At 38.1% G+C, this 14,829-nt stretch overlaps 1 protein-coding gene across 1 annotated transcript in view; it reads left to right on the top strand.

Annotated features, from left to right (window-relative positions):
• Positions 1 to 14,829, top strand: part of BRWD3 (bromodomain and WD repeat domain containing 3) — a 136,071-nt gene that overhangs the window by 50,573 nt on the left and 70,669 nt on the right. The window contains exons 9-10 of the mRNA XM_084869408.1: positions 13,857 to 13,957; positions 14,468 to 14,538. Of these exons, the coding sequence (XP_084725534.1) occupies positions 13,857 to 13,957; positions 14,468 to 14,538 (172 nt within the window). The remainder of the gene's footprint in view (positions 1 to 13,856; positions 13,958 to 14,467; positions 14,539 to 14,829) is intronic.

Raw genomic sequence — 14,829 nt, 5'->3', positions numbered from 1 at the left:
CTGCAGAAGTAGGTGACCAATGGGGTGGAGGGGCAGAAAGTGGGTGGCGCCAGACCACCAGCCAAGGTGGGTGCCAGCAGAAGCCCCCTAATCACCCTGCCTGCCAGTCGCCCCCACAGATTGGCTCTGATCACTGGCCAGGCCTAGGGACCCTCCCCTATATATTGGGAACAGTCTCTTAGATTTAAAAACCAAAACCTTGCCGAAACCGGTTTGGCTCAGTGGATAGAGCGTTTGTCAGTGGACTGAAAGGTCCCAGGTTCGATTCCGACCAAGGGCATGTACATTGGTTGCGGGCACATCCCTGATGGGGGGTGTGCAAGAGGCAACTGGTCAATCTATCTCTCTCATTGATGTTTCTAATTCTCTATCCCTCTCCCTTCCTCTCTGCGAAAAATCAATAAAATATATTTTAAAAAAAAAAACACACACACAAAAAAACAAACCTGGCAAGACTACTCTAACATTGAAAAAAACAAAACAAAACAGGATGATACAACAATGATATGATGGACTCTGACTTACACATTTTGTGGTCAGCCCTGATTCTGACACTAATAGCTGTGTGACAAAGCCAGTTACTTAACTTCTCTCTGCTTCAGTTTTTCCACTCATAGGATGAGGAAAATGATACTACTGCCTCAAAAGGATCATGTTATGTACTACTTTTTATAATCAGGGCAAAAAATGTAGCTGCCCATACAACCGCAAGATGCCTTTCACCTGTATGAAAAGTATGGCCACTGGTACATGAAGCATCCCAGATTGCAAGAGGGATGTCCAACTGCCAGTTTAGGCCCAACATTCCCCCAAGGAGTCTCATTACGAGAGAATGCAGGCTGAATTCCATGCACTGGACCTCTAGTAGATAGATATGTATTAACTGCCATTTTATTGTTCATATTTTTTTAAATTTTTTTTTTTTTAAATCCTCACCTGAGGATATTTATTCCATTGCTTTTTAGAGAGAGTGAAAAGGAGGTGGGGGGGAACAGAGAGAGAGAAACATCAATGTGAGAGAGACACATCAATTGGTTGCCTCCTGTACACAAGGGATTAAGCCTGAAATCGAGGTACATGCCCTTGACTGGAACTTGGGACTCTTCAGTCCAAGGACCAATACTCTTATCCTCCAAGCCAAAGCAGCTAAGGCTATTATTGGCTAGAGCTATTGTTCATATTTTGATCTTTTTATTTTCCTCTTAAACAAAGACCCTTTAACATTTCATATAATACTTGTTTGGTGGTGATGAGCTTCTTTAGCTATTTCTTACCTGGGGAGATCTTGTTATGTCCTTCAATTTGAAAATGATACTTTGTTGAGTAGAATAATTTGGTTGTAGGTCTTTGCTTTTCACTACTTTGAATATCTCTTGCCAGTCTTTTCTTATGCTGTGTCTAAGATTATCTCCCTGTCTATAAACTTTTGCATTTTAATTATGATGTGTCTTGGTGTGGGCCTTTTTGGGTTTATCTTGTTTGGGACTCTTTGAGCTTCCTGGACTTGTATGTCTATTTGCTTCAAAAGGTTAGGGAAGTTTTCTATCATTATTCTTTCAAATAGGTTTTCATTTCATTGCTTTCTTTCTTCTTCAGGAAGCCCCATGATGTGAATGTTGGTATGCCTGAAGTTGTACCAGAGGCTCCTTATACTATCCTCATTTTTTAAAATTCATTTTTCTTTTCTTTAAATTTATTTTTAAATGGCCTCTGCCAGAATCATAAATTGGCTGCCTCCTGCATGCCCTCTATTGGGGATCGAGCCCACAACCTGGGCATGTGCTCTGATGGGGAATCAAACTATGACCTTTTTCATAGGTTGATGCTCAACCACCGAGCCATGCCAGTTGGGCTAATTGCTTTTGTTTTTCTGTTCTTATTGTCTTTTGCTTTCTTATATTCCAAATTGCTAATTTGATCCTTAGCTTCATCTTCTCTACTGTTGATTCCCTGTAAATTTTCCTTCAGTACAATTAGTTTATCCTTTATTTCTGGCTGGTTCTTTTTTATGGTTTCCATGTCCAATTTTTATGCTGTTAAAATTCTCACTAAGTCCATCTACTCTTCTACTAAGCATAGTAGAAGAGCATCCTTAAACCAGTGTTTTGAACTCTGAATCTATTAGATTGCGTATCTTATTCTTTTTCTAGAGTTTTGTTCTGTTCTTTTATTTGGGACATGTTTCTTTATCTCCTCATTTTGGCAGCCTTCCTGTGTTTGTTTCCATATATTAGGTAGAGCTGTTATGTCCCCCAGCTTGGTAAAGTGGCTTTATGTAGTAGGTCTTATAGGGTATAGGGACACAGCCTCCCCATTCACCCGAGCTGGGTACTCCAGGCATAATCTCCACCCCGCACCCTTGCTGTGTGGGCTGTGTGTACCCTCCTGTTGTAGTTGAGCCTTGATTGCTATTGGCATGTCAATGGGAGAGATCTACCATAAGGGCGATTGGCTACAAGGACTGGCCACAACCAACTTGAAAGATTAATTGTCAAGGGTCCCACCCCATGGAGTAGGACTTACAACAGCAGTGTTCTCGTGCCCACTAAGTCTGCTTCTTGAGGTTTTCTCTTATGGAGGAGGTTGGGTGGTGCTTCAACATGCTCTAAAACTGTCTATCTTGGAACACTGGCTCTCAGGATCCTGGCAAGAACAGGCCAAGATCAGCTGCCAACTGTGCTATATTCAGGGCTTCTCAACATGAGCTATAGATGGCTGCTACTATGCTGGGCTTGGTGGTACCCACCTGAGGCCAAGCTTAAAACTAAGGTTGGCTGTTGCTTGTGAAGGGACTAGGGTTATAGAGGAAGAAGTGTGGGGCATGCCAAGGCCAAATGATACCTGTTTGAGAGAATTTTGGAAAGTCTGAATCTTGAACCAAGACAGTCCATTCTTATGGAAAACTAGAAACATCTTGGGTGGGCCCACAAGTTGGGTGGGGCAGGATATCAGGGAATCACCAGAATGGAACAAATAGTGATAGCCAGGTTGATGGAGACTCAGAAATGGTGCCCATCTGCAGGCTCTGTGGGGGGCTCAGAAAAGGAACAATGGCCTCTGCCAGCACTTCTGTCTAGTAGAAGGATGCCAGGGAGAAAGCTGTCCCCTTTCCGTAGCTCTGGTCCTGATGCCCGACATTTTAGTTCCTCCTTGTATGTCCTGGGTACCTTTTCAAGCTGCTGCTTGTACCCCCAGCAGCCTTTTATTACACTCAATCACAATTCTTGTAGTTTTAGCCGAAACCAGTTTGGCTCATTGGTAGAGCGTCGGTCTGCGGACTGAAAGGTCCCAGGTTCGATTCCGGTCAGGGGCTTGTACATTGGTTGCAGGCACATCCCCGGTAGGGGGTGTGCAAGAGACAGCTGGTCGGTGTTTCTCTCTCATCGACGTTTCTAGCTCTCTATCTCTCTCCCTTCCTCTCTGTAAAAAATCAATAAAATATATTTTTTAAAAAATCCTTGTGGTTTTATTGTTTGTTTTAATTTCTTTTTATTGAATTAAAGGGTTGTTATCATATATAATAAAGAGCTAATATGCTAATTAGACCAAAAGACGGAATGACCATCCAGACGACCTTTTTCAAATATTAATTGAGCTTAGTGGTTTTGGTCGATATTGGTATTATGTATTCTATTTTTTTAAAAAATATTTTTTATTGATTTTTCCACAGAGAGGAAGGGAGAGGATAGAGAGCTAGAAACGTTGATGAGAGAGAAACATTTACCAGTTGCCTCTTGCACACCCTCTACTGGGGATGTGCCCGCAACCAAGGTACATGCCCTTGACCGGAATCAACCTGGGACCTTTTAGTCCGCAGACCGACGCTCTATCCATGGAGCCAAACCGGTTTCGGCGGTATTATGTATTCTATTCCATTGGTCTATATGTCTGTTCTTGTGCCAGTACCAGGCTGTTTTAAGAACTTTGTAATACAGTTTGATATCTGGTATTGAGATCCCACCTACTTTATTCTTCTTTCTCAGGATTGCTGTGGCGATTCAGGGTATTTTTCTTTTTTTTTATAGATGAATTTTTGGAGAGTTCTTTTTAGGTTTGTGAAATATGCTGTTGGTATTTTAATGGGGAGTGCATTGAATCTATAGATTGCTTTGGGTAATATGGACATTTTAATGATGTTCATTCTACCAATCCCTGAACGTGGTATATTTTTCCGTTTGTCTTCCTCTATTTCTTTTTTCAGTGTTATGTAGTTTTCCGCATATAAGTCTTTTACCTACTTAGTTAAGTTTATTCCTAGGTATCTTAATTTTTTTGGTGTGATGGTAAATGAGATTGCTTTTTTAATCTCCCTTTCTCTAAGTTCACTATTGGTGTGTAGAAATGCGATAGATTGCTTGGTGTTAATTATATCCTGCTGCATTGCCAAATTCATTTGTTAAGTCTAATAGTTTTTTTGATTGAGTCTTTAGGCTGTTTTTATGTACAATATAATGTCATGTGCAAATAAAGACAGCTTTACTTCTTTTCCAATTTGGATGCCTTCTATTTCTTCTTGTTGTCTAATTGCAATGGCTAATACTTCTAGTAGTATGTTGAATATCAGTGGTGAAAGCAGGCATCCCTGTCTTGTTCCTGTTCTTAGGGGAAATGGTTTTAGTTTTTGCCCATTGAGTATGATGTTAGCTGTGGGTTTATCATATATAGCTTTTATGATGTTGAGGTATGATCCTTCTATTCCCACCTTGTTGAGAGTTTTTATCAAGAAAGGCTTTTGGATTTTGTCAGATGCTTTTTCTGCATCAATTGATACGACTATGTGATTTTTATCTCAGTTTGTTTATGTGATTATCATGTTTATTGATTTGTGAATATTGTACCATCTTTGCATTCCTGGGATAAATCCTAACTGGTCATGGTGTATGATCTTTCTGATGTACTGCTGGATCCTATTTGCTAGAATTTTGACATCTATGTTGATGAGGGATATTGGCCTGTAATTCTCTTTCATTGTGTTGTCTTTATCTGGTTTTGGTGTTAGGGTATGCTGGCTTCATAGAAGGAGCTTGGAAGTGTTCCTTCCTCTTGAATTTTTTGGAATAGTCTGAGGAAGATAGGTTTGATTTCTTCCTTGAATGTTTGTTAAAACTCCCTGTGAAGCTGTCTGGCCCCAGGCTTTTGTTTGCTGGAAGCTTTTTTGATGTCTGTTTCAATTTCTTCCATAGTTATTGGCCTATTGAGATGTTTAGATTCTTCCTGATTGGGTTTTGGAATGTTATTTTTTTCTAGTAATATATCAATTTCCTCCAGGTTGTCCTGTTTGTTGAAATAGAGTTGTTCGTAGTATTTTTTTTTTTTTTTTTTTTAGCAATCCTTTGTATTTTGGTGGGGTCACGTCTTTCATTTCTGATTTTGTTTATTTGGGTCCTCTGTATTTGCTTCTTGGTAAGCCTGGCTAGAGATTCTTCAATATTTTTTTTATCCTTTCAAAGAACCAGCTCTTGGTTTTGTTGATCTTTACAAAAGTGCCTTTGGTCTCTATGTCGTTTATCTCTGCTCTGATCTTTATTATTTCCTTCCTTATGCTTACACTGGGCTTTTCCTGTTGCTCTCTTTCAAACTCTTTGAGTTGTAGGGGTAGGTAATTTATTACCATTGTTTCTTGTTTTTTGCAGGAGGCTTGTAGAGCTTTGAACTTCCCTCTCAAGACTTCTTTTACTGTGTCTCATAGATTTTAGACTGTTGTGATTTCATTGTCATTTGTTTCCATTATGTTTTTTATTTCTTCCTTGATCTCTGTGGTAACTCAGTCATTGTTTAATAGCATGCTGTTTAGTCTCCATGTATTTGATTTTTGGGGGGATTGTTTTTATTGTAGTTGATTTCCAGTTTTATGCCACTGTGATCTGGGAATTTGCTTGATATGATTTCTATCTTCTTGAATTTGAAGAGACTTTGCCTGTGACCTAACATATGGTCTATCTTTGAAAATGACCCATGTGCATTTGAGAAGAATGTATATTCTGTGACTTTGGGGTGAGATGTTCTGAAGATGTCAATTAATTCCATCTGGTCTAGAGAGTCATTTAGGGTTGTTGTTTCTTTGCTGATTCTTTGTTTAGAGAATTTGTCCAATGGTGATAGTGGGGTATTAAAGTCTCCTATTGTGATTTGTGATTGTATTGCTGTCCTTCTCTCCCTTGATATTCTCTATGAGGTTTTTTGTTTGTTTGTTTGTTTGTTTGTTTGTTTTTTATATATTTGGGTGCTCCTGTATTGGGTGCATATATGTTCACCAGAGTTATTTCTTCTTGTTGGATTTCTCCCTTTAGTATTACAAAGTCACCTTCCTTATCACTTGTTATGTCCTTCACTTTGATATCTAATTTCTCAGATATAAGTATTGCTACCCCAGCTTATTATTCATCCCATTTGCTTGAAAAACCTTTTCCATCCCTTCACCCTTATTCTGTGTGCGTCTTTTTTTCTGAGGTGGGTTTCTTGTAGACAGAAGATATATGGGTGTTGTTTTCTTATGCAGTCCGTTACCATGTGTCTTTTGATTGGGGCATTTAATCAATTTATATTTAAAGTTATTATTGATAGGTACTTATTTGTCGCCATTTTTATTCTTTACGCCTGTGTTCCTTCTTTGCTTACTATTTCTTCCCCCCCCCCCCCTCCCTTTTTTTTTTCTTCAGCAAACCCTTTAGCATTTCTTGCATTGCAGGTTTGGTGGTAATAAATTTATTTAGTCCTTTTTAGTTTATGAAGCTCCTGACTTCACCTTCAATTTTTATTGATAGCCTTGCTGGTTGCAGTGTTCTTGGATTCAGACCCTTTCTTTTCATGACTTTGTATATTTCATTCCATTTCCTCTGGCCTGATGATTTACTGTTGAGAAACCAGTCGCTATTCTTATGGAGGTTCCGTTGTATGTAACTTTCTGTCTCTGGCCACTTTTAAGATTTTTACTTTGTTGTTGTTGTTTGCCAATTTAATTATAATGTGCCTTGGTGTCGGTCTCTTGGGGTCCATTTTACTTGGGACTCTGTTAGCTTGGATTTGTGTGGGGTTTTTCTTCCCTTTTTCAGGGAAGTTTTCTGCTATTATTTCTTCAAACAGGTTTTCTATTCCTTGCTCAGTTTCCTCTCCTTCTGGAACCCCTATTATGCAGTTATTGTTTTGTTTTGTGTTGTTCCCACAGTTCCTTTAGGCTTTCCTCCTGCTTTTTAATTTTCTTTCTAGAAGCTGCTCTACTTGGGCATTTTTTCCCCACCTTGTCTTCTAGCTCACCTGGAAAAAGCAAATTGGGGGATAGGAGAGAAAGAAGAAAAGGGGAAAAAAGGAGTGCCAAAATGAAACTGGGAAAAGGAAAAAAAAAAAAAAAAGATAAGAAAGAAAAGAAAGAGAATAAGAAAGAAAAGGGGAACAAACTATATATATGGGAGAAAACTCCAAGAGAAGAGCCACTAATCCCAGCGAATGCCAGCAACAAGTACCTGGAGATTAATACAAACTACAAACAACAACTATTATTAAGCTAGGTGAGGGAAAACAGAAGCAAAAAGGAAATCATACAAAAAACCAAACCAAACCAAACAAAAAGAAGTAGCAAAACAATCTCACATAAAAGCATAAAAATAGATATAATCAACATTCTAGCAAACAGCAACAAAATGACAGACAAAAACAATATTTTTTATAGTTAAGACAGAAGAGAGAGGTGTGTATGGACTTGGAGCAGGGTATTGTAAACTAGATATATAAGTGGGGTGAAATTTTAACAGGGAGTAAAAAGAAAGAATAGGGAAAATGTAAAGCAGAAAAAGGGTTAGAGAAACAGCACACCAAAAGGGGAAAAGTTAGGAAGAGAATGATGGCACAAAGGTAGAGTTGAGATAGAGTAAAAAGATGTTAAAGGAAAGATGAAAATAGAATGTAGGACACTAATCCCAAAGTAAAATAAAGAGAAAATAAAATGACACTTAAAGAAAAAAGAAAGGTAAAATGGTGGAAGTAATAATACTGATTGAATATAAAAATGTAACAATTAAAAAGATAAAATCAAGTGAGGAACCAAAAAAAAAATTATTTTCTTAAGTAAAAGATGAAAAATATAAAAATCCTGTTTCCCACTCAGGACAGTATTTTTTTTTTTTTAAACCACACTTCAATTTATTGGCATTGTCAATCTATGAACAGGACAGGTATGTTCCCCCACTCATGAAGTGAGATCATTATCTCCCCTCCCACCCCCCCTCCCTTTCTTCCTTCTTTCTTTTTAAATAAGCAGAACTCTGTTGGGGCTTTGGAGAGTTTACAATTTTCTCCTCTTTTTTGAATGTATGGGGGTGACACTGGTTAACAAACTAGTATAGGTTTCAGGTGCACAATTCCACAACACGTCATCTGTACACCGTATTGTGTATTCCCCACCTCAGGTCTCAAGTCAAGTCTCCATCCACCACCATTTATGCCTCCTATATCCTGCTCCACCTCCCTCTACATCCCCACCCCCACGATCACCAACTGTTGTCCATTTCCTTGAGGTTTTTTTTTCTTCATCTTTTTGCTCAACCTCTCTATCACCCCCATCCAGCCCACCGCCCACCTCCACCCAGCTGTCAGCCTCCTCTCTGAGTCTGTCACTATTTTGCTATTTTCTTGTTAGTTAATTTTGCTCATTAGACCCCACATATGAATGAAATCATATAGTACTTGTCTTTCTTTGACTGGCTTATTTCACTTAGCATAGTGCTCTCCAGGTCCATCCATGCTGTCACAAAGGGTAAGATTTCCTTCTTTTTCACAGCCAAGTTGTATTTCATTATGTAAATGTGCCACATCTTTTTTATCCATTCACCCACTGATGGGCACTTGGGTCGTTTTCAATCTGCCATAATATGTGTTCACACATCTTTTTTTTTTTTTTTAATCTAATTATTATTTATTTATTTCTTTATTTATTTACTTTTTAAAAAATTAAATTATTATCTGTGTACATATTTTAACATTGCCCCCCCATTCATACCCTCCCTCCCCAGAGTTTTGTGTCCATTGGTTGTACTTATATGCATGTATACAAGTCCTTCAGTTGATCTCTTATCTCCCCCAGGTATCCCTACCCTCCCTGCTGTAATTTGACAGTCGGCTTGTTGCTTTACTGTCTCTATATCTATCTTTTGGTTCATCAGTTTATAATGTTCTTTATTATCCATAAATGAGTGAGGTCATGTGGTATTTCTCTTTCATCGACTGGCTTATTTCACTCAGCATGTTGCTCTCCAATTCTATCCAGGTTGCTGCAAATGATGAGAATTCCTTCTTTTTTATGGCAGCATAGTATTCCATTGTGTAGATGTACCATGGTTTTTGGATCCAATCATCTGCTGACGGGCACCTAGGCTGTTTCCAAATTCTGGCTATTGTAGATTGTGCTGCTATGAACATAGGGGTGCATATATCCTTTGTGATTGGTGTTTCTAGTTTCTTGGGATATATTCCTAGGAGTGGGATTACTGGGTCAAATGGGAGTTCCATTTTCAGTTTTTTGAGGAAACTCCATACTGTTCTCCACAGTGGTTGCACCAGTCTGCATTCCTGCCAGCAGTGCACGAGGGTTCCTTTTTCTCCACAACCTCGCCAACACTTGTCGTTTGTTGATTTGTTGATTTTGGCTATTTTGACAGGTGTGAGATGGTACTGCATTGTTGTTTTGATTTGAATCTCTCTCAGGACAGTAATGTAGTTCTCTGCTTTTCACTGCTTCTCAGTGTTGTAAGCCAGTCCTGATTTTTAAGCAGGGAGTGTCTTAATTTCTTGTATTCCCTTATTTGTGATTATACAAGAGTCAACTTGTGACTGAGCCCCTGTGTGGTAGTGTTTTTGGCTTGACCTCTGGGTCTATAGGTCCTCTCTAGTCTGTACTTAAATCCTGCTTTCCCTGTGGCACTCAGTACTGGTTTGTGGGAGTGGGCTGCCCCAGAGCTCGTTCTCTGATGGTCACTCCCTGCTCTGAACCCCAGGTTCCAGAAAAGCAACTTTCCCCTGAAGTCTCCCAGAGTGTCCCCAACTGGGTGATCCTATGTATTGGGCTTAGTAATCAGAAGCAAGGATTTGAAGAGGAAAAAGCCCAAATGTGCGAAGAAAGGGTCTGCACGCTAGTCTGCACAGTCTCATTTTCCCCTTGGGACTAAGAGCTGGCACACTTAAAATTTTTAGGCAATCCTTTTGCAGCAGATCAAAATGGGTTGATTTTTAGAGATCCCTTTTGTTAGCAGCTGTGAGGACCCCCTTTCACATTCACCGACCACGCCAGCCCCAACAGCCGCAGATTGTTCTATGTGCAGACTTCCCCCGGTCCTCCAGCTCCTGCAATGCATGCATTTCTGTTTCCTGCCGGTGCCAGAGACATCACCTTATCCCAGGCGAAATCTGACCTTTCTGTGGTGGAGTGTAGAGCTCCTCTGCATCCGCGTGTTTGCGCCAATTGGGGCCGGTGTCCTGTTTGCGCCAATTGGGGCCAGTTTGCAGCTGTTCGGTAGGTGCCGAAGTTGTAGATTTTCAGGCTTCCGATAACATCCACTTTCCCTTTCAAGATGGCATGGTCTCCACCTCTGAACCGGTGGCTCTGGGAGGGAACCCCATGCCAGTGGGGGCTGCCCTGGTCAGGGCAATGCCATCCAGCAGTCCCCCACCTTCTCCTGGAGTATAGCTGTCCCTTAACTCGCCAACAAACACTCCCTGTGCAACCCTCAGCTGTTCTTTCTTTCTGCTCCGGGTCAATGCTCAGGACATGTCTGTCTATTCTGCCACCATTCCCCCCCCCCCATATGATTGATTTCAGAGTGGGGAGAGGGAGGGAGAGAGGGAGAGAAAGAGAGAGAGAGAGGGAGTAAGAGAGGGAGGGAGGGAGGGAGAGAAAGAGAGAGAGAGAGAGAGAGACATCTATGATGAGGGTGTATCAATGATAGACTCCCTGCCTCCTACAGGCCCTCTACTGGGGATTGAGCCTGACACATGGGCATGTGCCCTGACCAGGAATTGAACCATGACCTTCTGGTTCATAGTTCGATGCTCAATCACTGAGCCATGCCAGCTGGGCAAAGCCAAAGTCTTTATAGTCACCCACAACACCTTACTTACATTCTTAGCTCCTTGCTATTTGACCTACTTCACCTCTTTTCTGCTTGTTTCCTCTTTTCATTCTGCTTTATCTGCTACCCTCTCTGCTTTTTTTTTCTTTCCTCACCTGAGGATATTTTCCCAATGATTTTTAGAGAGAGTAGAAGAGGGAGGGAAAGACAGAGAAATATCGATGTGTTCACATCGATTTGGCTGCCCCCTGCACATTCCCTAACCAAGGCCTTGGCCGGAGAGGCGACTGCACCCAAGGTACGTACCCTTGACTGGAATCAAACCTGGGACCCCTTGTCCTTAGTCCGATGCTTTATCTACTGAGCCAAACCAGCTAGGGCTCCTCTCTGCTTTTTAGACTTCCCTAGCTACGCTCCTGCCTTTGTTTTACTCTTCATGGCTTTGGAATAGTCTTGAATGAATATTCAAACATGGCTTGTTCCTTCAATATGTAAGCTCTTTGTGCAAATGTTATGTTAGAGAGATCTTCTCTGACCACCTTACTACTCTGAAATTTTAAATTGTCACCTCCCCATTGTGTATCACCACATAGTTTCATTTTTGTCCATACTAATGATCAACATTTAGCATGCATTCTATATGCTTTATTGATTCTTTTCTAATTGTCTCTGTTAACATTATGCTGTATTATCCTTCCAGTTTCTTTTTCTAAAAAATATAAATACCTAAAATGGTATGATGTTAGTAGTGGTTGTTTCTAGGTGATGGGATTATAATTAGCTTTTATTCTGTTTTTCTATATTTCCCAAATTTTCATCTATCACTATGTATTTGTATTCAGAAACAAACATATAAGTGTCTTATTTGTATAATCTCTAACATGATTTCTCATTTAAAAACAATCCAGTTAAGGTACATTAATGGACTATATCACCCTTTGTGTTTGATGAAGCAGTTTAAATATAATGGGAATAATAAATTTTTTAGTGTTTCTTGAAACTTAATAAAATTATACTTTTTCATACTTAATTGTTTCTTACCTATATATCAGAGATCAGCAAATTTATTGTCAATTAATAAATATTTTAGGCTTTGCAGGGCATATTATCTCTGTTGCAATTAAATTGTTGTTGGGGTGAAAAAACAGCCATAGACACTGTAAGTTGATGTATTCCAATAAAACTTTATTTACAGAAACAGACATCAATTTTAATTTGGTGTGTTGGCTGTAATTTATAGATTCCTGTTAAACACTGTGGATTAAGTGTTGGGAGGCAATGGTAAGATATGTACACATATAATACCTTAATTAAAAAAATAAAAACAAAAAACAAACAAGCAAAATAAACACTGTGGATTAAGCTTTCTAATAGAAGCTTTTCTATCTCAGAAGTGAAGATATAAACATGCTACTTCTGTATTGGTTTCTTTAACGGTGCATCAACTGTTAATGGATAATGTTAATTGGTAATTTTTATTTGGTTTAAACTCTAGTCATTTGAAGTTCTATGCTTCCAAAAGAGAAAACTAAAGAAATGATTTCTAATATCTATAATGATCATTTTTTAATATTTGAATTCAGGATTTATTTAAACTCTATGCATGTTGATCCTTAGTTGTCATTTCAGTGTAAGGTGTATATTTATATCTGTTTGGGATTTTAAAAACTCACAGGCATTGTAGAGATTGCAGTTTGATTTTTTAACTTTTATCCTGTGTTCCAGACATCATAAAACTGGTGGCGCTTCTCTTTGTGATTTTTTTTTTTGAGGTTATGTAAAATATTGAGAATTAGAGCTTGAGAATTCTACATGATAAATGGTCCACCTAGGGTAGAAGCCATACTTTAAATAGGCAACTTAAATATATTGTTTAATCTATTTCCCCCACAGTGATATGAACACAAATTTCATCTAGTTTACATTATCCATAAAAAAATAGAAATGATTTAAATTTAAAAAGGACTAAATTGACATTGTACTTCATTGAAGTAAATGTTTAAACTATTAAAAAAAAAACTCAAATATTTGGATGTTAGCTACCTAATCATTGATTATAGATTTACTTCTGATGCCCTATTCATATGGAACTAAAAGTTTCATAATTATTGCTCTATAAGCATATATTTAGCAGATTTGTAATGGTTTAACTAGTAATGACTTTTGAGTTTTTTTCTCCAATGAAAGTATTGAAGTAGCCCTAACTGGGTGGCTCAGTTTGTTGGAGCATCATGCCATACACCATAAGGCGTTTCGATTCCTTGTCAGGGCACATACCAAGGTTCCAGTTTAGATTCCAGGTTGAGGAAAGGGTGGGAGGCAATATCTCTCTCTCTCTCTCTCTCTCTCTCTCTCTCTCTCTCTCTCTGTCTCTCCCCCCCCCACCTTGTCTCACCCTCTCCCTCCCCTCTCTCTCCCTCTCTTTCCCGGTCTCTCCCTCTCTTTCCCCCTTTTCCTCTAAAATCAGTTTAACAAAAAATATATCTTCGGGTGAGAATTTTAAAAAAGTATTGAAGTAATAAACTTAAAGAGTGATGTTGAATAATTTTTAAATAATTATTTTTAGATCTAAAATTATCCTAAATTCAGTGACTGATTTTTTTCTTCAACTTTTTTTTTTTTTGCATTTTTGTAAGGTATGCATTCATGTATGATATTTAAATAATTTATTGAAACTGAAATTCTCGTGAATTTATTTAAAGTAATTTGTTAAAGTAGTTACAATTTTAGAACATACTGTGTTTAAAAAAAAAGTTTGAAGATGAAAGCTTTAATTGAATTAAAATTTGTTTTTTTTAGTTTTGTCCATCAACTAAAGGCACAACTAGATACCTCACTTCTACTGGTGCTGATGGAACAATCTGTTTCTGGCAATGGCATGTAAAAACAATGAAATTTAGGTAAGTTCACATTTGGGTTACAAATTTGGTAAAAAGTCAAGTGCTTTCATTTTTATTACCTTGAAAGATTCTTAGTAGTTCATCTATTTAAGTATATAAATATATGCGTGAATGTGTGTGTATACACATTCACACTTACTTCAGGTGGATGTTAGAAATTTTAGAATAAAATTCTTATGAATTCAATATTGAGGAGACTATACATAAAATTTTGGTAATGACTTTCATTTCTTATTCGGGTAAGAAGAGTTTGAAATTGTAATTGTAATGGTAATAGTAAGTAATACGGTAATATATTTGTAAAGCTATGATAGTAATACTGGTATCATAAAGTGTATTTATAAGGTTAAATGCATTTTTAACCTGAATGACTAGTACTTATCAACTACTTCTATTTTGTGGTTTCAATAATATTAATGCTAAATCTGTCAGTATCCAATGTGCTAAGATTCTTGTACATTAAATGAACATGATGAAAAACAAAACAAAAACATCTTTCTTTTCTCTTAGAGATCGCCCAGTTAAATTTACTGAGAGATCCAGACCTGGAGTTCAGATATCTTGTTCATCTTTCAGTTCTGGTATGCATGAAAATTGAATGTTTTAAGTACCCAAAATATTAAATGATTCACTTAGGAAAGATATATTTTTCAATTTTGTTCAGAAAAAAATGCATGTGTTTGAGTGTTAATATAGTCACGCCAAAAATGTGAACCATATTTCTTAATAGGTGGACCCTTATGGACTCTTAACATGTGATACCTTTGGAGTTTTTTTTCTTAGTTGTAAGTGATAAGTTTTTATATAATGCAGAACTTAGTTGGTAAAAACAAACCCTTTTTACCCCCAAATTCATACTAAAATCCTGCCCA

This window comes from Pipistrellus hanaki (assembly GCF_964339955.1).
Source record: "Pipistrellus hanaki genome assembly, chromosome: X".
In the NCBI taxonomy this organism is placed as follows: domain Eukaryota; kingdom Metazoa; phylum Chordata; class Mammalia; order Chiroptera; family Vespertilionidae; genus Pipistrellus; species Pipistrellus hanaki.
This window is presented reverse-complemented; position numbering and strand designations above follow the sequence as displayed.